This window comes from Schistocerca serialis, chromosome 1 (assembly GCF_023864345.2).
Source record: "Schistocerca serialis cubense isolate TAMUIC-IGC-003099 chromosome 1, iqSchSeri2.2, whole genome shotgun sequence".
NCBI classification, from domain to species: Eukaryota; Metazoa; Arthropoda; class Insecta; order Orthoptera; family Acrididae; genus Schistocerca; species Schistocerca serialis.
This window is the reverse complement of record NC_064638.1, coordinates 832,405,680-832,432,632: the sequence shown is the minus strand read 5'-3', so window position 1 is coordinate 832,432,632 and position 26,953 is coordinate 832,405,680. Positions and strand designations below refer to the sequence as shown.

Sequence of the window (26,953 nt, the reverse complement as noted above, 5' to 3'; positions counted from 1 at the left end):
TTTACACATCCGTCGATGGTGAGTTCGTGTATGAAGTTGCCATCTCTTCTTTATGCTCCGTCGTTTTGTCAGAATGTGTACAGGAGCTGGACAGAAGTATGGAAAAACAGTGTGAAATGCAGATGCCGGCCAAGCCTGCAGGTTGCACAGGTTGCATCTGACCATGACCGTCACATGAGCAATGTCCTCCACACGTTGCAAGTGTCAGTCATGGTCTGAACAGTATTCTGTGCAGCTTTGAGTGCACTGTGTTGGAGCTAAGAGAATCCGAAAGTGGGCATGTTGCTGGTGTTCATATGGTGGGTGCTTCCGTAAGCAAGGTAGCCGAGATGTTGGGTGTTTTAAGAGGCACTATGTCGAAGACATGACATTGTAATTCTGTCACAGAAAGCAAAGGACCTGAAAGAGAAGTTGAACGGAATGGACAGTGTCTTGAAAGGAGGATATAAGATGAACATCAACAAAAGCAAAACGAGGATAATGGAAAGTAGTCGAATTAAGTCGGGTGATGCTGAGGGAATTAGACTAGGAAATGAGACACTTAAAGCAGTGAAGAAGTTTTGCTATTTGGGGAGCAAAATAACTGATGATGGTCGAAGTAGAGAGGATATAAAATGTAGACTGTCAATGCCAAGGAAAGCGTTTCTGAAGAAGAGAAATTTGTTAACATCGGGTATAGATATAAGTGGCAGGAAGTCGTTTCTGAAAGTATTTGTATGGAGTGTAGCCATGTATGGAAGTAAAACATGGACGATAAATAGTTTGGACAAGAAGAGAATAGAAGCTACAGAAGAATGCTGAAGATTAGATGGGTAGATCACATAACTAATGAGGAGGTATTGAATATAATTGGGGAGAAGAGGAGTTTGTTCAAAAATGGTTCAAATTGCTCTGAGCACTATGCGACTTAACTTCTGAGGTCATCAGTCGCCTAGAACTTAGAACTAATTAAACCGAACTAACCTAAGGACATCACACACATCCATGCCCGAGGCAGGATTCGAACCTGCGATCGTAGCGGTCGCTCGGCTCCAGACTGTAGCGCCTCGAACCGCACAGCCACTCCGGCCGGCCAGAATAGTTTGTGGCACAACTTGACTAGAAGAAGGGATCGGTGGGCCGGACATGTTCTGAAGCATCAAGGGATCACCAATTTAGTATTAGAGGGCAGCTTGCACGGTAAAAATAGTAGAGGGAGAGCAAGAGATGAATACACTAAACAAATTCAGAAGGATGTAGGTTGCTGTAGGAACTGGGAGATGAAGAAGCTTGCACAGGATAGAGTAACATGGAGAGCGGCATCAAACCAATCTCAGGACTCAAGACCACAACAACAACAACATGTCGAAGATTTATACCGCATACAGGGAAAGCAGAAAAAAATTCATCCACTAAATCACATCGCGGACGAAAATCTGTGTTGAGTGATCTTGACAGTTGGTCATTGAAAAGGACTGCTACGATAAAATGAGAGACGACAGCTCCAAAGACACAGTAGAAATGAATGTTGCACTCGCGAACTCTGTCAGTACCAAACCCTGCCATCAGAAGGGAATTGCAGGTCAAGGTGGAATTACGAAACGAATAGCCACTGCTGAAAATTATTGTAACAGGAGCAATGGAAGATTGTCATTTGGCTGGGTGAGTCTTTTTTCACGCTTTTTCTAACTTGCGGCGGAGTTTACGTCCCCAACGATGAAATGCGGCTAGGGTTCGGTGGTAATTTGGGCAGCCATATCGTGATATTCCATGGCCCCCATGGTTACTCTGTAAATTACATGAATGTCAAGGATCATGTGAGCGTATTCGCTAATCAGGTGCATCCCATGGTATCATGAGTGTTCCCCAATGGCGATGCTGTATTCCAACATGACAGGTCCGCGTTCACGCAGCTCGCATCAGCCAAGACTTGTTTGTGAGCACGAGGATGGAGTTTCTCATTTCTCCCGGTCACCACAGTCACTAGATATCTTTATTAATGGGCCTCGTAGAACTGGGCTAGATATACAGGCTTACCCTACGTTCATCTGAAACATCTGTAGTACTTTGACCTCCGACAATTATTCACAACGGTGCCACTATAATGCTTTTGTACGCATTCTACTTCGTCAGTTTACCTGATGTGACACATACACTACGGGCAGAATATGGAATAGGTGGGTTCAGGAGGGTAATACGGAACGCCGTGCTGTATCCCACAGGCCTCGTATCACTAGCAGTCGAGATGACAGGCATCTTATGCGAATGGCTTTAACGGGTCGTGCAGCCACGTCTCGATCCCTGCGTCAACAGATGGGGACGTTTGCAAGACGATAACCATCTGCACGAACAGTTCGACGACCTTTGCAACAGCATGGACTATCAGCTGTGGTTACCCTTGACGCTGCATCACAGACAGGAGCGCCTGAGATGGTATTCTCAACGACGAACCTGGGTGCACGAATGGCAAAACGTCATTTTTTCGGATGAATCCAGGTTCTGTTTACAGCATCATGATGTTCACATCCGTGTTTGGCGACATCGCGGTGAACGTACGTTGGAAGCGTGTATTCGTCATCGCCATACTGGCGTATCACCCTGCGTGATGGTATGGGGTGCCATTGGTTACACGTCTTGGTCACCTCTTGTTCGCATTGACGGCACTTTGATCAGTGGACGTTACATTTCAGATGTGTTATGACCCGTGGCTCTACCCTTCATTCGATCCCTGCGAAACCCTACATTTCAGCAGGATAATGCACGACCGCATGTTGTAGGTCATGTACGGGCCTTTCTGGATACAGAAAATGTTCGACTGCTGCCCTGGCCAGCACATTCTCCAGATCTCTCACCAATTGAAAACGTCTGGTCAATGGTGGCCAAGCAACTGGCTCGTCAGAATACACCAGTCACTACTCTTGATGAACTGTGGTATCGTGTTGAAGCTGCATGGGCAACTGTACCTGTACACGCCATCCAAGCTCTGTTTGACTCAATGCCCAGGCGTATCAAGGCCGTTATTACGGCCAGAGTTGATTGTTCTGGGTACTGATTTCTCAGGATCTATGCACCCAAATTGCGTGAAAATGTAATCACATGTCAGTTTTAGTATAATATATTTTTCCAATGAATACCCGTTTATCATCTGCATTTCTTCTTGGTGTAGCAATTTTAATGGCCAGTAGTGCATGTACTGCAAAGGTTACATCTGGAAGGCGCTCGTAAAAGTAGTCCTGAAAATATCCGTATCGACAAATCTAATCACCTAAAGCATCTTCAGTGTGATTAGCATGCCTGTAGACAACATACCTGCAGACTGAGAGCAGCATCACGTTGCGGAAGAGTGTCCAGCTGGAGAAGAGGCTGGAGACGCCGACGCCCTTCTCCTTGTGTCCGGCAGCCTCCCGGACGTTCTGAAGAGTCGCCGGCGGCAGGGTGCGGCCGTTGACACGCGCGATCTCTCGCAGCGACGCCAGGCAGCGCTCCTCCTCGCCCTGAGACGCCAGCCACCGTGGAGACTCCGGGAACCACCTGCGTACACCTCACATCACGAATCTACTGTCCTGTGGTGATCTTACCCGCGCTTCATTGTTTTCCAGACGTCAGCAGTTACTTAAAACCAGTTGAGAGTGTTTTAGACTACACGATCAAAAAGTTGACGGAAATTGCGAAATCATTAGAACCATCATTCCAGTGTCATCTGAGTCTTTCGTGGTAGCATAAGCGAATAAGATATTCTACGATCACCGTCGTTTCGAATAAACGCGTCGAGTTTTCGACAGCTGCCTCTATCATCGTCAACAAGAAAAAAAAAAAAGCTACCGACCGCCGGAGCAGGCGTCATATTTGATTAGTCGGCGCCCCACAGTACGGAAGGAATGCTACAGGCTTGGTCTCTTCCGCCGAGTCACTACGCCCCCTTCGTCGCGGCACCAGATTCCGTTCGCAATTTTTCCTTTGCTGTATCAATTTTCCCTAAACGTGAGTCTTAAATGGTGCAACTCAGACTGAAGATGGTCTCCGACGATTCTCTGTGAACCAACATGTTCAGGACTGCTTCAAAAAATGATTCAAATGACTCTGAGCACTATGGGACTTAACTTCTGAGGTCATCAGTCCCATAGAACTTAGAACTACTTAAACCTAACTAACCTAAGGACATCACACACATCCATGCCGGAGGCAGGATTCAAACCTGCGACCGTAGCGGTCGCGCGGTTCCAGACTGTAGCGCCTAGAACCACTCGGCCACCTTGGCTGGCAGGACTGCTTCCTTGCGTACGGGATGGTGAAAAATACGAGAGGTTTTCCGTATTGATTTACACTTCAATTTTTTCCATAATTCATGGTGCATCATTTGACTGATCATTACAATTGCAAGTATGTAATACTTTGGTCTACTCTTAGGAGACAGGACAATCCCAGAATTGTGATCCTTGTACAGTGCAGCCGTTTTTGCCAACGGCTGTCATTGTGTGAGGGGACGACGTGGACTGTGAGCGTCAAGGGTAGCACCGGACGACGTGCTTTCTGTGAAAGGAGGGTGTAAACACTCAGTATATTTACAGGTGATTAGTGATAGAGTGTGGAGAGTGTGCATTGTGACGAAAAGTCCTCTTGCAACAAGACAGCACTCGTTTCCACATGAGTCGAAAAACCGTGGCAGCCATCGTTGAAATAAGGTTCCAAGTACTTCTACACCCACCACATTCTGCCGACTTGGTCCCTTCTGATGACCACCTATTCGGGCCTATGAAGAAACCTCTGCGAGGACATCCATTCCGCAGACTTCCGGACCTGCGAGCGACTGTCCTTTGGTAGGTGCAACAGACTGCAGGAAAGTAGTTCGAGGAAGCCCTCAATAGTTAAAGAGGTCAACTCAGAACAACACTGTGGGAAATCGCCTGCAACCCCGTATGGGTACCAGCGCTGTAAGTGTTGCAATAGCACTTTGAGTGACGGTGTACGCTCTCCGCACACTACCATCAATCGCTTGTAAATATCCGCAGTGTTTACACCCTCCTTCCACAGAAACCACATCGTCCAGCGAGGTCCTTGGTGTTCACGCTCCATGTCGTCCGTTCACGTAATAACAGCAGTTGAGGAAATGGGCTTTATTGTGCAGGGATTACACGTTTAGTCATTGTTCTGCCACAAACGATTAGACCGAAGTACTATATGCTTTCAGCTATAATGATGAGCGAAATCGCGCATCATGATTGATTGGAAAATACATTCACGTTCAGGAAAGAAACAGAACACTTTGAATGACTTGAGATAGGATGTTCATATTCACAGGATATGTACATCAGTATGTTCTGCAGAAATGGTAAGCATCTGAACCACGTCGGCCCGCGGCTTCAAGGTCAACATTGATATCGCAGCTCAACACCAACTACGGATAAAATGTGCCTGCAGCGCTCGTTGTCGCTATAAACTGAAATTGATGGATCCCTTGCTGTAGTCACATAGCGTGTGAGACAATCTTCTACATCGATTGACTTCAAAACGCAACGCTGTCGAGAAAGCAAATCTGCGCCAGCCGAAATGCCACGGTATGAAAAAACCTTGACCTGTAGACCGGCTGTTCTGCAACTTTCGGTCTCTCTCGCATTCCTATAACGCGTTTTTTGATATCGGCGAGACGTACTGGCACTTGCATGTTCTTTTCCGCTCTGTTCGAGAATTGTTTATCTCCTGTACGGCTGCGTTTATTGCTTATAATCTTTCTTCGTCACGTTTGGCCAACTTCGATTTCACTGTTGTCGTCAACTGCGCCTTGTTGGACACAACGTACGTTTTGTTCTCCACGACATGGAGATTGCTTAGTTCAGATGGCCTCTGAGAAATCGTAACAGTTAAATGCTCCTGGACATATGATATGCACTTATCCTGCACTCTCACTATTGGTGCTACTCATCTACCGCACTGGGCACAAAAATGACCTTTCCCATCAGACAAACAAGGAGAGTGGAAGATTAGGTCCGTCGACAACTAAGTCATCAGAGGCAGAGCTGAAGCTCGGATCGGTCAGCGATAGAGAGAGAGAGAGAGGGGGGGAGGGCTGCGTCCTCCAACAAACAATCCCAGACGATGATGATAATATTTCGTTTCTGGGGCGCTCAACTGCGCGGTTATTAGCGCCCGTTCTAATTCCCTGTCTTCTCACTGTCCAGTTTCGCTACTTTTCCCAAATGATGATGAAATGATGAGGACAACACAGACACCCAATTCCCGGGAGAAGAATATTCCCGACCCGGCCTGGAATCGAACCCGGGATTCGTGATCCAACGAGTGCGGACGAACTCTCCCACCATTCACCTAGAGCGATCTACGGAACCTACAGAAAAACATACAGAATGTTACAAAATGATACCGACCAACTTCAATGGGTTGTATAGAGTGTCTTGGGGAACACATTGAGGACAGGAACCAGTGTCCCGAAACGTCACCCAAGGATGCTACAGAGCGTCAAAGCTACAGGCGCCGACGCTCTCGCTAGGCCATCCCTTCGGCAGCCAACGTGACTTTGTATGGTGATGGACAGCAGGCGGAATGTCACGCAGTAGACGTGCGTTGTATGGTATTCAGTGATCGCGACTGGTTGCTACGATCGCCAGTGAGAAGATAGAACCAGCTGCTGAGTAGACAGGCCTTGTCTCCTAAGAATGTTTATATCAGCAATTAGCCTCTCTCTTAGAACTCTCTAAAATCTCCAGTGTTTTGCGGTATGTGGGATGTAACAGAAAAATACCGTCAGCGTCGAACGTACAGGGGCTAACATCAGGTTCGTTGGCTGGTTGATTCGGAGAGGGGACCAAACAGCGACTTCATCGGTCCCGTCGGATTAGGGAAGGATGGGGAAGGATGTCGGCCGTGCCCTTTCAAAGGAAGCATCGTGGCATTTGCCTAACGTAAACTATTGCCACGTACAGTACACCGATGGAGTTTGCGGCCACCAGCAGCGTTCAGTTAATAACGGCAGAGATTTCGAGAATTCGGCGCTTTTATTTAATTTGAAGGAAAAGAAATGTGAATGCAAAGAGAAGAGAAGAAAACATAATAGTATTTAGTGTGACAGGCAATAAAACCATGGACCTTGCCGTTGGTGGGGAGGCTTGCGTGCCTCAACGATACAGATGGCCGTACCGTAGGTGCAACCACAACGGAGGGGTATCTGTTGAGAGGCCAGACAAACATGTGGTTCCTGAAGAGGGGCAGCAGCCTTTTCAGTAGTTGCAGGGGCAACAGTCTGGATGATTGACTGATCTGGCCTTGTAACATTAACCAAAACGGCCTTGCTGTGCTGGTACTGCGAACGGCTGAAAGCAAGGGGAAACTACAGCCGTAATTTTTCCCGAGGACATGCAGCTTTACTGTATGGTTAAATGATGATGGCGTCCTCTTGGGTAAAATATTCCGGAGGTAAAATAGTCCCCCATTCGGATCTCCGGGCGGGGACTACTCAAGAGGACGTCGTTATCAGGAGAAAGAAAACTGGCGTTCTACGGATCGGAGCGTGGAATGTCAGATCCCTTAATCGGGCAGGTAGGTTAGAAAATTTAAAAAGGGAAATGGATAGGTTAAAGTTAGATATAGTGGGAATTAGTGAAGTTCGGTGGCAGGAGGAACAAGACTTTTGGTCAGGTGATTACAGGGTTATAAACACAAAATCAAATAGGGGTAATGCAGGAGTAGGTTTAATAATGAATAAAAAAATAGGAGTGCGGGTTAGCTACTACAAACAGCATAGTGAACGCATTATTGTGGCCAAGATAGACACAAAGCCCATGCCTACTACAGTAGTACAAGTTTATATGCCAACTAGCTCTGCAGATGATGAAGAAATAGATGAAATGTATGACGAGATAAAAGAAATTATTCAGGTAGTGAAGGGAGACGAAAATTTAATAGTCATGGGTGACTGGAATTCGTCAGTAGGAAAAGGGAGAGAAGGAAACATAGTAGGTGAATATGGATTGGGGGGAAGAAATGAAAGAGGAAGCCGCCTTGTAGAATTTTGCACAGAGCATAACTTAATCATAGCTAACACTTGGTTACCCAGGTTAACCTGGGTAAAATACAGGGAGCGAAAGGCTATTTACAATTTGTACAGAAACCAGATGGCAGTTATAAGAGTCGAGGGACATGAAAGGGAAGCAGTGGTTGGGAAAGGAGTAAGACAGGGTTGTAGCCTCTCCCCGATGTTGTTCAATCTGTATATTGAGCAAGCAGTAAAGGAAACAAAAGAAAAATTCGGAGTAGGTATTAAAATTCAGGGAGAAGAAATAAAAACTTTGAGGTTCGCCGATGACATTGTAATTCTGTCAGAGACAGCAAAGGACTTGGAAGAGCAGTTGAATGGAATGGACAGTGTCTTGAAAGAAGGATATAAGATGAACATCAACAAAAGCAAAACAAGGATAATGGAATGTAGTCTAATTAAGTCGGGTGATGCTGAGGGAATTAGATTAGGAAATGAGGCACTTAAAGTAGTAAAGGAGTTTTGCTATTTGGGGAGCAAAATAACTGATGATGGTCGAAGTAGAGAGGATATAAAATGTAGGCTGGCAATGGCAAGGAAAGCGTTTCTGAAGAAGAGAAATTTGTTAACATCCAGTATTGATTTAAGTGTCAGGAAGTCATTTCTGAAAGTATTCGTATGGAGTGTAGCCATGTATGGAAGTGAAACATGGACGATAAATAGTTTGGACAAGAAGAGAATAGAAGCTTTCGAAATGTGGTGCTACAGAAGAATGCTGAAGATTAGATGGGTAGATCACATAACTAATGAGGAAGTATTGAATAGGATTGGGGAGAAGAGAAGTTTGTGGCACAACTTGACCAGAAGAAGGGATCGGTTGGTAGGACATGTTCTGAGGCATCAAGGGATCACCAATTTAGTATTGGAGGGCAGTGTGGAGGGTAAAAATCGTAGAGGGAGACCAAGAGATGAATACACTAAGCAGATTCAGAAGGATGTAGGTTGCAGTAGGTACTGGGAGATGAAAAAGCTTGCACAGGATAGAGTAGCATGGAGAGCTGCATCAAACCAGTCTCAGGACTGAAGACCACAACAACAACAACACTTGGTTCAAGAATCATAAAAGAAGGTTGTATACCTGGAAGAATCCTGGAGATACTATTAGGTATCAGATAGATTATATAATGGTAAGACAGAGATTTAGGAACCAGGTTTTAAATTGTAAGACATTTCCAGGGGCAGATGTGGACTCTGACCACAATCTATTGGTTATGACCTGTAGATTAAAACTGAAGAAACTGCAAAAAGGTGGGAATTTAAGGAGATGGGACCTAGATAAACTGAAAGAACCAGAGATTGTACAGAGTTTCAGGGAGAGCATAAGGGAACAATTGACAGGAATGGGGGAAAGAAATACAGTAGAAGAAGAATGGGTAGCTTTGAGGGATGAAGTAGTGAAGGCAGCAGAGGATCAAGTAGGTAAAAAGGCGAGGGCTAATAGAAATCCTTGGGTAACAGAAGAAATATTGAATTTAATTGATGAAAGGAGAAAATATAAAAATGCAGTAAATGAAGCAGGCAAAAAGGAATACAAACGTCTCAAAAATGAGATTGACAGGAAGTGCAAAATGGCTAAGCAGGGGTGGCTAGAGGACAAATGTAAGGATGTAGAGGCTTGTCTCACTAGGGGTAAGATAGATACTGCCTACAGGAAAATTAAAGAGACCTTTGGAGAGAAGAGAACCACTTGTATGAATATGAAGAGCTCAGATGGCAACCCAGTTCTAAGCAAATAAGGGAAGGCAGAAAGGTGGAAGGAGTATATAGAGGGTTTATACAAGGGCAATGTACTTGAGGACAATATTATGGAAATGGAAGAGGATGTAGATCAAGATGAAATGGGAGTTACGTTACTGCATGAAGAGTTTGACAGAGCACTGAAAGACCTGAGTCGAAACAAGGCCCCCGGAGTAGACAACATTCCATTAGAACTACTGACAGCCTTGGGAGAACCAGTCCTGACAAAACTCTACCATCTGATGAGCAAGATGTATGAAACAGGCGAAATACCCTCAGACTTCAAGAAGAATATAATAATTACAATCCCAAAGAAAGCACGTGTTGACAGATGTGAAAATTACCGAACTATCAGTTTAATAAGTCACAGCTGCAAAATACTAACGCGAATTCTTTACAGACGAATGGAAAAACTAGTAGAAGCCGACGTCGGGGAAGATCAGTTCGGATTTCGTAGAAATGTTGGAACACGTGAGGCAATACTGACCCTACGACTTATCTTAGAAGCTAGATTAAGAAAGGGCAAACCTACGTTTCTAGCATTTGTAGACTTAGAGAAAGCTTTTGACAATGTTGACTGGAATACTCTCTTTCAAATTCTGAAGGTGGCAGGGGTAAAATACAGGGAGCGACAGGCTATTTACAATTTGTACAGAAACCAGATAACAGTTATAAGAGTCGAGGAACATGAAAGGGAAGTAGTGGTTGGGAAGGGAGTGAGACAGGGTTGTAGTCTCTCCCCGATGTTATTCAATCTGTATATTGTGCAAGCAGTGAAGGAAACAAAAGAAAAATTCGGTGTAGGTATTAAAATCCATGGGGAAGAAATAAAAACTTTGAGGTTCGCCGATGACATTGTAATTCTGTCAGAGACAGCAAAGGACTTGGAAGAGCAGTTGAACGGAATGGATAGTGTCTTGAAAGGAGGATATAAGATGAACATCAGCAAAAGCAAAACGAGGATTATGGAATGTAGTCGAATAAAGTCGGGTGATGCTGAGGGAATTAGATTAGGAAATGAGACACTTAAAGTAGTGAAGGAGTTTTGCTATTTGGGGAGCAAAATAACTGATGATGGTCGAAGTAGAGAGGATATAAAATGTAGACTGTCAATGGCAAGGAAAGCGTTTCTGAAGAAGAGAAATTTGTTAACATCCAGTATTGATTTAAGTGTCAGGAAGTCATTTCTGAAAGTATTCGTATGGAGTGTAGCCATGTATGGAAGTGAAACATGGACAATAAATAGTTTGGACAAGAAGAGAATAGAAGATTTCGAAATGTGGTGCTACAGAAGAATGCTGAAGATAAGGTGGGTAGATCACGTAACTAATGAGGAGGTATTGAATAGGATTGGGGAGAAGAGAAGTTTGTGGCACAACTTGACTAGAAGAAGGGATCGGTTGGTAGGACATGTTCTGAGGCATCAAGGAATCACCAATTTAGTATTGGAGGGCAGCGTGGAGGTAAAAATCGTAGAGGGAGACCAAGAGATGAATACACTAAGCAGATTCAGAAGGATGTACGTTGCTGTAGATACTGGGAGATGAAGAAGCTTGCTCGGTATAGAGTAGCATGGAGAGCTGCATCAAACCAGTCTCAGGGCTGAAGACCACAACAACAACAGGCAATAAAAAACAAATTTCAAAAAGTAAACATTATTATTTATTCTATTTTTACAAGTAATTAAATAGAATTAGAGAAGGTGTTCAAAATACCTGCGTTCAGCTTTGTAGCATGGCTGACATCTGCGTACCACTAACTGACGCACTGACTGAAAGATACCTGGCATGATCGACCATCTTGACACGTAGCGTGAGTCCTTGCTACTAAGTCTTCCGCTGACTCCACTGAGATTTGACACACCGTATTCTTTGGATGAGCCCACAACGGGATAAGCTCAGGCGACCGACGCGGTGAAGCTGCAGGCCACATCGATCAATCCAGCGATCTCTAGTTCTGGCAGCTACAATGAAGTGTACGGGTGCCCCATCCTGGTGGGACCACATTCATCGACGGACTGCAAGTGGCAACTTCTCCATAAATTCCGGCAGGGCTTCTAGTACGAATGTCGCATAGCTATCGCCTGTGAGTCGAGGAGGAAGCATGTAAGGGCCAATCAAGTAATTGCGTACCATGATAGCCGATAAATTTATGGTAAACTTTCCTTGATAACCTCATTCGTGCGTGGCGTGAAGGTTTTCTTCCGCCCAAATATGGCAACTGTTAGTGTTGAATATACCCGCTCTAGAATGAAATTTTCACTCTACAACGGAGTGTGCGCTGATGTGAAACTTCCCACCAGATTAAAACTGTGTGCCGAACCGAGACTCGAACTCGGGACCTTTGCCTTTTGCGGGCACGTGCTCTACCGACTCAGCTACCCAAGCACGACTCACGCCCCGTCCTCACAGCTTTAATTCTGCCAGTACCTCGTCTCCTGCCTTCCAAACTTGACAGAAGCTCTCCTGCGAACCTTGCAGAACTAGCACCCCTGGAAGAAAGGAGTAGCTGAGTCGGTAGAGCACTTGCCCGCGAAAGGCAAAGGTCCCGAGTTCGAGTCTCGGTCTGGCACGCAGTTTTAATCTGCCAGGAAGTTTCATACCCTCTCTGTTGAAGGGCTCCTAGTCCGTGAACCAGGTAGGCGCAGCGTAATACGACTGCATGGCGGAACGCTAGAAAAACCACTACCCGAACTACACACGTGGAACAGAATCATGGGCCATTAGTTCCTGTTCCTTCCGTAAATGGAAAGGGTGCCTTCCCTTTTGCGCTATGTGGTTGCTTTACAATGCGTGTGCCACAGTGCGAGTGGCTGCGGAGGGGTCTGCGTCAAATCTCTATAATACGTCCGCTTCAGATCGTACTGTGTCTATGCTAAGTGCACGACCTCCACTGTTTGGATGTCCTTTGAAACCAACCGCTTTACCAAGACTTTAAGGAATAGCCACACACGTAGAATGGCGTGGCTGATACCTATTTGGATCACTTTGCTCGTGAACGCGTAAAGCTTTGTGCCAATTTTCTATTGCCTCAACATAAACGAAATGCATGTCATGCTGCTCGGACCAAGCGAAGTTCTCCACGAAGCGACACTTCAGCATGAGACAAACTACGAATGATCGCAGTGCTTTTACGACATATTTTTGTCTTTCCCTGCTGCCACTGCTTTACCGGTCTCTACGAAGATGTTCCGACAGGCGTGGACGCGTTCGGTGACATATAACGTCAAGAATGCTGTCACGACATTGCTAGATCTTCTGCCTGCGGTCCGTCAGCACACAGGCTCGCGTCTTCCGTCGAAGGGGTAGCCTAGCGGCAGGCGCCGGATCAAATGGTTAAAATGGCTCTTACAAGGGAACCTCCCCATCGCACCCCCCTCAGATTTAGTTATAAGTTGGCACAGTGGATAGGCCTTGATAAACTGAACACAGATCAATTGAGAAAACAGGAAGAAGTTGTGTGGAACTGTGAAAAAATAAGCAAAATATACAAACTGAGTAGTCAATGGGCCACATAAGCAGTATAATGGAGCACGTGAGCGTAAGAGTGGCGTGGTCACGTGGTAGCGTGAGCAGCCGCAGAACGAGAGGTCCTTGGTTCAAGTCTTCCCTCGACTGAAAATTTTACTTTCTTTATTTTTGCATAGTTATTATCTGTCCGTTCGTTCATTGACATCTCTGTTCACTGTAATAAGTTTAGTGTCTGTGTTTTGCGAACGCATTGCAAAACCGTGCGATTAGTAGACGAAAGGACGTGCCTCTCCAATGGGAACAGAAAACATGTGATCGCAAGGTCATAGGTCTACCGATTCCTCCACAGGAAAACACATCTTATATATTCCATACGACACTGGTGACGGCATGTGCGTCACATGACAGGAATATGTTGTCGACCCACCTAACTTGTACACTTGGCGAATGGGTAAAAAGATTCTTGTACCTTGCCCGATTTAGGTTTTCTTGTGGATGTGATAATCACTCCCAAAAAAGTGATGAAAACAAAGAGTTTGTCACATAAATTGAAAATAAAAAATTAAACTTTTCACTCGAAGGAAGGTTTGAACCACGGACCTCTCGTTCCGCAGCTGCTCACGTTACCACGAGACCACGGCGCTCCTGCGTTAACATCCTCCTTAATGTTGCCTATCTTGCCTTGAACTACTCAGTTTGTATATTTTGCTTATTTTTTCACAGTTCCACACAACTTCTTACTGTTTTCTCAATTGATCTGTGTTCAGTTTTTCAAGGCCTATCCACTGTGCCAACTTATAACTAAATCTGAGGGGGTGCGATGGGGAGGTTCCCTTGTGAGCACTATCGGACTTAACATCGGAGGTCATCAGTCCCCTAGAACTTAGAACTACTTAAACCTAACTAACCTAAGGACATCACACACATCCATGCCCGAGGCAGGATTCGAAACTGCGACCGTAGCGGTAGCGCGGTTCCAGATTGTAGCGCCTAGAGCCGCTCGGCCACCCTGGCCACCCAGCGCCGGCCTCTGCAACTTGGACGCTCTGCAGCGTCGTTGGATAACGTTTCTGGACACGGGTTGCTATCCTCAATTTGTTCATGAAGACACCCTCTACAACCTCTCGAAGTTTGTCGGTATCGTTTTGTAACATCCTATATATCTGCGTTCTTTCCATTTCCCAGACAGCAAACCCTTGGTGGGTGAAAATCATTTACTCCGATCGCCTGTTCATATTTTTCGCTAGCAGCTTACTAATCCAAAGATGTAAAGCAAAATTTGTCGTGAAGAAAAGGTACATGACGACAAATGTCTGCTTTGTGTGTTTCAGAAGCCATTTTTTAATTTCACACCATTAGCAAATACGAGTACTTAAGAGTGTAAAGAAATAATTAAAAAATATCAATTCTGTCCTGTAATCAAAAATATATTTCCTTTTCTCAACTTTAGAAAAAATTATGAGAAACTAGGCACAAAGTAGTAAGCCACTAAAATATTACTTACTTCCAGAGTAGTATCGCGAAGCCCAAAGGAGCTGATGTGATAATCATGAAGGGCACCCAGTCGCGACACGCCCACGCTATCATAGGCATGCCCATCATCCCAAGGGTCCAGCCAACGCACTGCAGCATTGCGACGAAGCCTTTAGTCTCTTCGTCGCTCACCTCCAAGCCTGCAAAAGAGTACTGCGTCAGGTAAATATCGCCAGAACGGTGCACTTTGACAGTGTGTTCCTGAGACGAAACCTCGCGCCAAAATACTACTTTGCTACTTTAGATCAGTGGTCATCAAAGGCATTTACACAACTGCCAATTCTGACATTGTGGGGCGGCATCTCGGGCTGCATATGTACTGATCTTGTTTTTAATTGATACCTACATAAATTAGCACATTGTGAGCCCACAATAGACTAGCTACAGAAAAGGAACAATAAGTCGCCCGCCGGCCCCCAACTACTGATCGTTAAAAGTCGACATCATTCCAAACACTTCGTGTCGATTGTTCTCTGTTTCACATTGCTACCACCTCCAGTGATCTAACAGTTGTGACGCTATAGTTGAGTAGCGAACTGTTGTTATTAACACTATGAGTGAGAATTCCTTTGATCAATAATGGTTCACATGGCTCTGAGCACTATGGGACTTAACTTCTGAGGTCATCAGTCGCCTACAACGTAGAATTACTCAAACCTAACTAAGGACATCACAAACATCCATGCCCGAGGCAGGATTCGAACCTGCAACCGTAGCAGTCACGCGGCTCCAGACTGTAGCGCCTAGAACCTCTCGGCCACAGAGGCCGGTTCAATAACGGTATTTGTACTTCATTTCAGTACACTACTGAATATAAGACAAAAGTTTGATAAATGATTTCACTGCGTTGTTTTGCAACAGCTTTAATTAATTTCATGTTCCTTGCCGCAAGTAAGTACCGCATTTGAAAATGCCCATGTTAGATCAGTGTAAAAATTTACACCATAGAAGATCGTAGATACGTGTCGCGCACGTCCGTGGTTCATGTGTTATAGTGGAAGTGGAACATTAGGGAAGGTAAACTCTCATAATTGGTTATTATAACTTCAATACCATGAAGAATATTAAATAACGAAATTATAATTATCATGCGTATACAGTGCAGAGGAAATAACACACAATCAAATTTTCTTGTGATAAGGGCATACAAGGTACGAAATTTAGTAGACTTAACTGCTACCTATGGCGGCAACAATATCTCATACTCGGCTGGCTTCGAGTGGAACTGAACTTGAGTGACAGATGCTGGTACGTCGTACCATTTTACTCGAAATCGTACTAGCTGGTGAGTGATAGACTGGGAGTCTTTCGGAACCCACAACCAGATATTTTCAATGGGTGGAATGTCAGGTGAACGTGCTGGCCAGGGCAAGAATCGAACACTCTCTCTACTGGGAGTAGGATAGGACAGATTGGGCAACATGGGGCCTTGCGTTTGAACATAATCCCACAGATTCTTCGAAGACAGGGTACATCCACCAGCCGTAAAACATCAGAAATTTAAGGGCTGCTGTAAAATTAGTGGCTACGCGAACCAGAAGCTGATCGCGTTCTAGGCCTAATGGTAGCCCATACAATCACGCCACTTTAGTGCCCGTAAGACTGGTACGAATGCAGTGTGGCAGCGTTCTCCTAGGAGACTCCAGGCACAGAAACTAGAGATCAGAAATGAGGTCCGTGTACTTAATTTCAACTCGCCAGCGAGTCTTGTGACGTCATCTCCGAACTCGCCGTCTCTGACTGCCCGTAACCTCGATTCGTGAGCCTCCTCCGCAGTCCACTCGTCACCTGAGTCTGTTACCGGGTAGAAGTAGACTCGACTCGCTCATAAAGGAGAGCGAATACGCGAGTCCACAGGCGTAACCGCGGACTCGTGGTATTTCCGCTGCATAGACCGACGTTTTGAAAAAAATTTCCGCCATTAAACTGTAAATTGCTATGTATTTACCGCATACAACATGATTTCACCTTTTTAGTTTTTCTAAAGTTCAAGCTGAAATGTCTCAAAAATGACAGAAACAACCATTGAGCATGAAGATTATTCCACACTTATTATGACGACTCATCTGTTGGTAGTGAAAATAGTTCTGTTAGTATATACATTTATATAGATAGAACTTATTCGAAGAAGCCTGTAATTTTATTTTCATATTTAATATCTTTTAAGAGAATGTCTAACAGTAACACGCTTTCGAGACATTTCCGAGTCTGTAATGACAGTATCAGAAAACACGACGTGAGGATGAAGTGCAGTCACTAAACTGTGATTAATTATTCAATAAATTACATAAATCAATCATAAGTTGCCAAACTCAGTGTTAGCCCATTGACGCAAGATATAATAAACAAATGAATACAGAAATACACTCCTGGAAATGGAAAAAAGAACACATTGACACCGGTGTGTCAGACCCACCATACTTGCTCCGGACACTGCGAGAGGGCTGTACAAGCAATGATCACACGCACGGCACAGCGGACACACCAGGAACCGCGGTGTTGGCCGTCGATTGGCGCTAGCTGCGCAGCATTTGTGCACCGCCGCAGTCAGTGTCAGCCAGTTTGCCGTGGCATACGGAGCTCCATCGCAGTCTTTAACACTGGTAGCATGCCGCGACAGCGTGGACGTGAACCGTATGTGCAGTTGACGGACTTTGAGCGAGGGCGTATAGTGGGCATGCGGGAGGCCGGGTGGACGTACCGCCGAATTGCTCAACACGTGGGGCGTGAGGTCTCCACAGTACATCGATGTTGTCGCCAGTGGTCGGCGGAAGGTGCACGTGCCCGTCGACCTGGGACCGGACCGCAGCGACGCACGGATGCGCGCCAAGACCGTAGGATCCTACGCAGTGCCGTAGGGGACCGCACCGCCACTTCCCAGCAAATTAGGGACACTGTTGCTCCTGGGGTATCGGTGAGGACCATTCGCAACCGTCTCCATGAAGCTGGGCTACGGTCCTGCACACCGTTAGGCCGTCTTCCGCTCACGCCCCAACATCGTGCAGCCCGCCTCCAGTGGTGTCGCGACAGGCGTGAATGGAGGGACGAATGGAGACGTGTCGTCTTCAGCGATGAGAGTCGCTTCTGCCTTGGTGCCAATGATGGTCGTATGCGTGTTTGGCGCCGTGCAGGTGAGCGCCACAATCAGGACTGCATACGACCGAGGCACACAGGGCCAACACCCGGCATCATGGTGTGGGGAGCGATCTCCTACACTGGCCGTACACCACTGGTGATCGTCGAGGGGACACTGAATAGTGCACGGTACATCCAAACCGTCATCGAACCCATCGTTCTACCATTCCTAGACCGGCAAGGGAACTTGCTGTTCCAACAGGACAATGCACGTCCGCATGTATCCCGTGCCACCCAACGTGCTCTAGAAGGGGTAAGTCAACTACCCTGGCCAGCAAGATCTCCGGATCTGTCCCCCATTGAGCATGTTTGGGACGGGATGAAGCGTCGTCTCACGCGGTCTGCACGTCCAGCACGAACGCTGGTCCAACTGAGGCGCCAGGTGGAAATGGCATGGCAAGCCGTTCCACAGGACTACATCCAGCATCTCTACGATCGTCTCCATGGGAGAATAGCAGCCTGCATTGCTGCGAAAGGTGGATATACACTGTACTAGTGCCGACATTGTGCAAGCTCTGTTGCCTATATCTATGTGCCTGTGGTTCTGTCAGTGTGATCATGTGATGTATCTGACCCCAGGAATGTGTCAATAAAGTTTCCCCTTCCTGGGACAATGAATTCACGGTGTTCTTATTTCAATTTCCAGGAGTGTAGTTCGCTCTTTTGTTACAGGAACATAAAGTGGCGCTGCTCCGTGCCCAATTTATGTTTGACACAGCATGTATGTTTTCTCATGGTTGAGGTGGAGTAAACAGTAATACGACCATTTTATTTGCGCTGGACGAAATATGTATGTTTTTTGCATGTGGCATGGACTATACTCCTTCTCTAATGGCACAAATTTGAAATTCTGCACTTTGCATCAACTGATTTTCGTCTCACATCCTCCACAGTGTTACGCCACAGGGTAGTATCGCCGTCGGACTCTAAAAATTCGTCCAAGCTCTACCTTGGAAGCTCCTGTAAGTCGAGCCGCTTCTGTCAATATCCAGTAGACTGTCGGCTAGGGCGAACTGCTGAGCGAGCTTCAGAAATCACGGAAGTTATTGCACCACGAAGAAACAACCGAGCGTGCAAGTCTGCAAGCGAAGCATAATGACATCATGGAAGCCAAGAGATACCGCCATACTACTGAGAAAAGCAGAGTAAGGCTAGGTACAACACAACAACACATATTCAGCTGCCGAGCCAGCAGAAAAGAGCCTCTGAAAGTTGAAGCTGCAGAAGTCTGGAGCCACTAGGAGATCTGTCCGCCCCGATAGCTGAGTTGTCAGCGTGACGGATTGCCGTCCTACGGGCCCGGCGAGGCGTAGCGCCGTATACCGATCCTGCCTTGGAGGCGGTTAAGTGGGAGATGTGTCTCAGAGCTGGATAGTGACAGATGGTGACGCGAGACTGGACGCGCACGTAGTTTATGTATCAGCCGATAGAGGACAGTATTGGATAGGGGACTGTGATTTAGTTTCGATTGTGCCCACTAGAGTGCACTAAAGTAATAGAATGCTTTTCATAAACTGTTCTAGTATTTTGTGTATGTAAAATGTTATAAATGTGTTTTAGCAGTATGAACGATGCGTGAGTGTGGTTTAAGGTTAATATGAAGATAATTGTTTAACTAGTTATGTAGTAGGATTTAGTGTGGGAACATTTCGAAGAAGTATGGATACGGACAAAGGGGATTTTTGTAGAATAGATTTGTAAAGTAAGTTTATGGTAAAGGGAAAGTTAATTCAGGTATAAATAACAATAATAAATAACTTTATGCATAAGCAAAACTTCAGCATATTAGATAATTACGTCGGTAAAAATGTACAGTCGTTAGGTTTACTATTTTGCGATTGGTTATTGATGAAAAGCGCGGATTGACGCGGGTGAATGTTGTTTTGCTATTGGCTGTTGAGTAAACTGACCAGTGGTAAATCAATATTCTTCGCGCGCCTTTCTCTGCTGGTAGAGAAGACTTGGAGTATTCTAGAGAAGAGTGGAAGCCTAGCCATGAAAGAGATCGGACGTGTGCAGTAGTAGTTCCGATGGAAATGATAAGTTGCCGGATCTAGCAGTGTTTCATACACCAAAAGTGTTGGAAAGTGATGGCAAAATTATTCCGATGGGCGTGTAGAAATTTCGGAATTTTTAAGTGAATTTTGTGACGAGAAAAGACATATATTCCGCGTGGCGTATGGAGCAGGTCGGTGGATAAAAACTGTGACTGCATTTGGTACCGACAGACTTAATATTTGGCGAGCATTCTCAATCAAAAACAATCAGTATTTTTGTAACTATTACGTTTCCGGGAAATACAACACCATAAAATTGCTAACGTGAGTGAAAGGGATTGTGAGTGACTGTGTTAAGACTAGCACGCGCTTGGCGGTGATACTTGTTCACCTAAGTTTCACAATATATTAATTGAGGACAAAATTTTCAACCTTTCATTTCGTGTGAAAACTTTCTCCCGAAACGTAGATTAGTGACTTTAGTTGCAGCCTGGTTCACGTCGAAGTACAGTAGGTTTTGCTCGGCTTCCCTATTGATGATATGTTGAGACAATGTTCGCGGGTATGTGCAGGTTCGTCGTAGAGGGACGGAAAGAACCGCGCCGCCGCACCGGGTTCGATTTCCGGTTGGGTCGGTGATTTTCTCCGCTCAGGGACTATGTGTTGTTCTGTCTTCATCATCATTTCATCCCCATCCGTCGCGCAGTTCGCCCAATGTTGCGTCGAATTTAATAAGACCTGCACCAAGGCGGCCGGACCTGCCCCGCAAGGGGCCTCCCGGCGAATGACGCCAAACGCTCATTTCCACTAGGAGAGCTGGCAGCGAGGGAAAACCAAGGGCACGTGATGTCTTTGTTATCCGCACCGCCGCAGTGCGCACGGGAAGCGCCAGCTTAAATACCTCATCCTTCTTAACAAACGACTGATTTGCTGAGTGCTGATTGCCGACTTCCCACTGCGTAGTCTCAGCCCTTGTGTCAGCTGCAGCTGTCCATTGAGAGGGGAGGCTATGGAGCTCGGCCCTCGGCACGCCTAGCTGTCTTCGATCGTCTATGAGACCACGATTCCGGGTGAAGGGCGCTACCGCTGCCAGCTGCATTGCGAAATTCTGAGGCAACATTGATGGGGTGCGGAAGCCACCATCACCCTGTAGGCTTGCTGGAGACTTCACCTGCGTGACCTGGATGCTGTCCACCATCCGCCTTCGAGAGGTGGAGCACTGCTGCTGCTCATCGCGTTCCTGTGGCAGACAACTACGCTGCCGGCTCCTGTCTCCTAAACGGGGCTGAGAGTCGACACCTGAGTACCAGCGAGTACTTCATTTGGATTTTGGGCCTGACTCCTGAGTGCAAGTCTTTGACGTCAACGAGTGTAGTTTGGAGATCGACTCGTAGAGCTAGAGACCCTCGGAATTCACGGGTCAAGAGCCGCCCAGTGGCGTAACAGCCGCCACCCGACGCTTTGCTGCACTAGCGATACTACAAGTCGAGCGCTCGCCGTCCTTCTGGCCCTGATGAGGTACTGCTGCGACGGCCTGGCTGAGGCATGGTGCCATGGAAGCACAATCCTGTACTGCTGCCTGATAAATGTATTATTGTCAATGATGTTTTCTTGGCTTTCTCGAGTGTAACTAGGTCCTCACCACCACATCCAGCCAGGCTCTCTTCTGACGACTGTAGGAATCTGGGACCGGACTTTTCTAACAGACTCACGAAACACTGCTTCGTTAAAGGGCATATGATCCTGACTATTTGTCATTTCGCCTCATCATTGCTACTTTACAGCAGCAAGATCTTGCACTTATCTCCTGTGCCAACAATAAGCCACGACTAGCCTCACACTGCTGCGAGCTTCAGCAAGAGAGAACGAGTCGACGATATGAAGTGACGTCAGCGGCACAGTTCTCGGGCTCGTCATACTCGCAGAACTACAGCCGGAACGAAGCACTGATGAAACAGCGAGCCTTGACTTGTGAAATATGCAACCCGCAACATTAGTGTCGTTCTCGCTCCGTTTCTGATCTTTAACACAAAAGTCCATCCTCATTCTTATGCAGAAGGGATCCGTCTGAAAACACGACGAATGGTGACACTCCCGTGTACAGTGTTACCCGTTTTTCCGCAGACAAGCCAGTTTCTTGATTCAAGGTATGTGATATAGCTCTACGATCCCTCAAGGGTGAGCTAGCAGTTTTCTTGCCTCGGTAGTGTTTGTCAAATGAGACAATCGTGCATGACGCTGAGCCTGCTAAACCCAAAAAATGGTTCAAATGGCTCTGAGCACTATGGGACTTAACATCTGAGGTCATCAGTCCCATAGAACTTAGAACTACTTAAACCTAACTAACCTAATGACATTACATACATCCATACCCGAGGCAGGATTCGAAACTGCGACCGTAGAGGTGGCGCGGTTCCAGACTGAAGCGCCTAGAGCCGCTCGGCCACAACGGCCGGCCCCTAAACCCATCTGATCTGTATTCCTTGTCGAGTTCTGACACAACAGAATGTTTCTACTTAATAAACGAGGCATAATACATTATTCTCACAGACCATCGGCATTCGTATGTTATTTCTGAATGAGGAAACTACTGCATAATCTTACCTTAGACAGAGAGAACATTAATAAAATCGACAAACCGGAGGGACGGATTCCTGATTAGAAATAGAGGAAAAAAGGTCCTATCAACATGTGCTCGGAAATGCATCGTTGCTATGATAGATGGCACTGACGAATGAAAGTTTCTCATACCATGTGCCTTGTGTTTCTTATGTGTTGCAGGCTGTGTGATTGAGGCAACATACTGTAAGCAGAAGAATGGTCCGGCATTCATGTCGGGAACAAGCCGAGATGGTGATTGTGTACGTCCAAGCAGCTGGAAACGGCCGAGAGGCAGAAACTAGCCCTCCAAATCTGGTGTACGCACAGTCCGCCGCCTCCCCGCACGTTTGTCTGTCTGAAAGGATCCATGATCACAGACACGCCCAAAAAGGGCTTGAAATGTTGTATGATGTGGTTGGTGTCTGTGAGAGTACTTGTTTTGGCCCAGCCATGCTGCCTCTCAGCCGTTTCCATCTGCTTGGCTGTACACAAACACCATCTTGGCTTGTTTTAGACATGAATATCGGGCCCTTCTGCTGCTTACAGTACTCTGCATCAATCAAACAGCTTCCAACACACAAGAAAGACGCGGCAGGTTGTCAGAGGAACTTTTATTCGTCAGCGCCATCTACCGTGGCAACGATACATTTCCAAACGCATGTTTATAGACCTGTTTCCTTAATTTCCAGTCGGGAATCCGTCCCCGCAGTTCGTCGCTTTTATTAATGTTAACTCTGTATACGAAATATAAACGGCGTTACTCCTATCTACTTTGGGCGATTCCGCTGAAATGCTTATCATTTGCACATCCAAACGTCTAATACACTTCAGTCCAATTTGAAGTCTGTTGCATGCCGACATAATTGATTTTGCACTTTTAACGACCAGCAGAATAATTAATCATTACGTACTAACACGTCAACTTAAGTACTTTTATAGCAAAATTAAATGATTCTTTATATATCATAGTTAATTTTTCGAAGTTTATCGAAGTGCCTTGGTAATGAAGGACCAAGCAAGACTCTGGAGTTATTAAAAAGGTACATTTCTATTAGGGTTGTGCAGGTGTCATGTCCTCGACCAACCATCCTGATCTACGTTTTCTGTGCATTGCTTCAACCCCAATTTCACTAATATGATTTTAATCGTTGCCGATTTCGGCTGTTCATTCTCCATGTTCAGAAACCATTTGCTCCTTAATACTTATGTTTTCTGGAGATGGTAAAGTTTGACCAAGTCCGTCACCGTTAAAGGTGTGCTCCTGTAGTTGTGTCTACACTAAATACAAATTAACATGTATCAGTCACTTTTCTCCATGGACAGGCTGTTGTTTTCTAGATTGGACCAGAGGCTGGGATGGTTCCTCGGAAAAGGCCATGACCAGCCTCCTGCCCTACGTTTGTACATCAGGGGTGTAGTCTGTACGGCGGAAGAAGAGTCCTTACCGTTAAAGTGGGTTTCAAGCGGCTGCTACTCGCATCTATATAACCAATCACGGTACGAGATTTTGTGTACGTCTCCGTGGGGACATCTCTGTGTTTCAGCAGACGATTACTGTTTTCAGTCACGCTTCGATACCACCAGCAGCGTCTTGTGCATCGCAATTCAAAGCTGGCAGTAGCGCTGCCAGCTGCCAGCACTCTATTTTCGCGATTCAGATCTCCGTCTCTTTCCAGTATGATGTTAGTAGGGCGTCGAGTCCTAGCTGTTCTTTCCATTTATAACAAAATAGGAGTTTGCGGGAAAGGTATGGGGAATTATTTCTTGAGGGCTCTCGTACTGTACCATAACGAGCACAAAAACTGGAAATTTGTGGTAAGGTCTTATGGGACCAAACTGCTGAGGGCATCAGTCCCTAAGCTTACACACTACTTAATCTAACTAACTTACGCTAAGGACAACACACACACCCATACCCGAGGGAGGACTCGAACCTCCGACGGGGCGAGCCCCGCGAACCATGACAAGATGCCCTAGACCACGCGGCTACCCCGCGCGGCTACTAGCACAGGCTAACTAGCATAAGTTAAATAAAGCTGTTGTACGTACTGAACACGAGAGGTGCCTGGAAGGTGGCGGCATTGGTGGCGCTGGCGAGCAAAGTGACGGCGAAGAAGAGCGGGTAGATGGACGCCGTGCACGCCATCAGGCAGTGTGTCACAGCCGAAGACACCGCCGACAGGAAGAAGGCGGGCCGCCGGCCGTACCTGTGCCGCACAACACACGCCTGCCTCAGCCGCCGCCGCTCACCGGCCCCACACAGACGCTGCACATGTCTACCTTATACAGGGTGGTCCACTGATCGTGATCGCGACAAACTTCTCACGAAATGAGCGTCAAACAAAAAACTACGAAGAACGAAACTTGTCTAGCTTGAAGGGGGAAACGAGATAGCGCTATGGTTGGCCTGCTAGATGCCGCTGCCATAGGTCAAACGGATATCAACTGCGTTTTTTAAAATAGGAACCCCCATTTTTATTACATATTCGTGTAGCACGTAAAGAAATATGAATGTTTTAGTTGGACCACTTTTTTCGATTTGTGATAAATGGCGCTGTAACAGTCACAAACATATGGCTCACAACTTTAGACGAACAGTTGGTAACAGGTAGGTTTTTTAAATTAAAATACAGAACGTAGCTACGTTTTAACATTTTATTTCGGTTCTTCCAATGTGATACATGTACCTTTGTGAATTTATCATTTCTGAGAACGCATGCTGTTACACTGTCATTACCTGTAAATACCACATTAAAGCAATAACTGCTCAAAATCATGTCCATCAACCCAATGCATTTGGCAATACGTGTAACGACATTCCTCTCAGCAGCGAGTAGTTCGCCTTCCGCAATGTTCGCACATGCATTCACACTGCACTGACGCATGTTGTCAGGCGTTGTCGGTGGATCACGGTAGCAAATATCCTTCAACTTTCCCCACAGAAAGAAATCCGGGGTCGTCAGATCCGGTGAATGTGTGACCAATCCATCTGTCATGAAATATGCTATTCAATACCGCTTCAACAGCACGCAAGCTATGTGCCGGACATCCATCATGTTGGAAGTACATCGCCATTCTGTCATGCAGTGAAACATCTTGCAGTAACATCGGTAGAACATTACGTAGGAAATCAGCATACATTGCACCATTTAGATTCCCGTAGATAAAATGGGTGCCAATTATCCTTCCTCCTACAATGCCGCACCATACATTAACCCGACAAGGTCGCTGAAGTTCCACTTGTCGCAGCCATCGTCGATTTTCCGGTGCCCAATAATGCATATTATGACGGTTTACGTTACCACTATTGGTGAATGACGCTTCATCGCTAAATAGAACGCAAGCAAAAAATCTGTCATCGTCCCGTAATTTCTCTTGTGCCCAGTGGCAAAACTGTACCCGACGTTCAAAGTCGTCGCCATGCAACTCCTGGTGCATAGAAATATGGTACGGATGCAATCCATGTTGATGTAGCATTCTCAACACCGACGTTTTTGAGATTCCCAATTCTCGCGCAATTTGTCTGCTACTGATGTGCGGATTAGCCGCGACAGCAGCTAAAACACCTACTTGGGCATCATCATTCGTTGCTGGTCGTGGCTGACGTTTCACATGTGGCAGAACATTTCCTGTTTCCTTAAATAACGTAACTATTCGGCGAACGGTCCGGACATTTGGATGATGTCGTCCAGGATAACGAGCAGCATACATAGCACACGACCGTTGGGCATTTTGATCACAATACCCATACATCAACACGATATCGACCTTTTCCGCAATTGGTAAACAGTCCATTTTAACACGGGTAGTGTATCACGAAGCAAATACCTTCCGCACTGGCTGAATGTTACGTGATACCACGTACTTATACGTTTGTGACTATTACAGCGTCATCCATCACAAAGCGTAAAAAGTGGTCCAACTAAAACATTCATATTTCTTTACGTTCTACACGAATATGTAATAAAAAATGTGGGTTCCTATTTTAAAAAACGCAGTTGATATCCGTTTGACCTATGGCAGCGCCATCTAGCGGGCCAACCATAGCGCCATCTGATTTCCCCCTTCAAGCTAGACGAGTTTCGTTCTTTGTAGTTTTCTCGTTTGATGCTTATTTCGTGAGATATTTGGCCCGGTCACTATCATGGAACACCCTGTATACTGGGTTAACACTAACTCTAACGACAAAATTTCAGATGTTGTTCACAGATATTTTCTAAACATTTTTGTGTAAAAGATCTGTGGTCTCCTGTGGTTCGTTGCAAAGCAGTAATGTAATTATGACTTATTCGGTTTGTTACCCCAGTAACTTTTGTTTCTCTGAATATATCTTCCCAAGATTACAAAAGCCTGAATATGAAATCACTGAAGCGTGCAACACAAAACACAGAGTACTGCAACAATTCTCTGATGTTAAACTGCTGTGACATCGTTGTCGTCGCCGTAGGAACAGCTAA

General features: G+C 45.9%; 1 protein-coding gene across 3 annotated transcripts in view; it reads right to left on the bottom strand.

The window, feature by feature from the left end:
* Positions 1-26,953, bottom strand: part of LOC126458315 (organic cation transporter 1-like) — a 90,166-nt gene that overhangs the window by 39,271 nt on the left and 23,942 nt on the right. For 2 of the 3 annotated variants that reach the window (XM_050095278.1, XM_050095269.1), the window contains exons 4-6: positions 24,546-24,703; positions 14,735-14,903; positions 3,289-3,510 (exon numbers count right to left, since the gene is read on the bottom strand). In XM_050095278.1, the coding sequence (XP_049951235.1) occupies positions 3,289-3,510; positions 14,735-14,903; positions 24,546-24,703 (549 nt within the window). The remainder of the gene's footprint in view (positions 1-3,288; positions 3,511-14,734; positions 14,904-24,545; positions 24,704-26,953) is intronic. The other variant, XM_050095285.1, reaches the window with a different exon arrangement.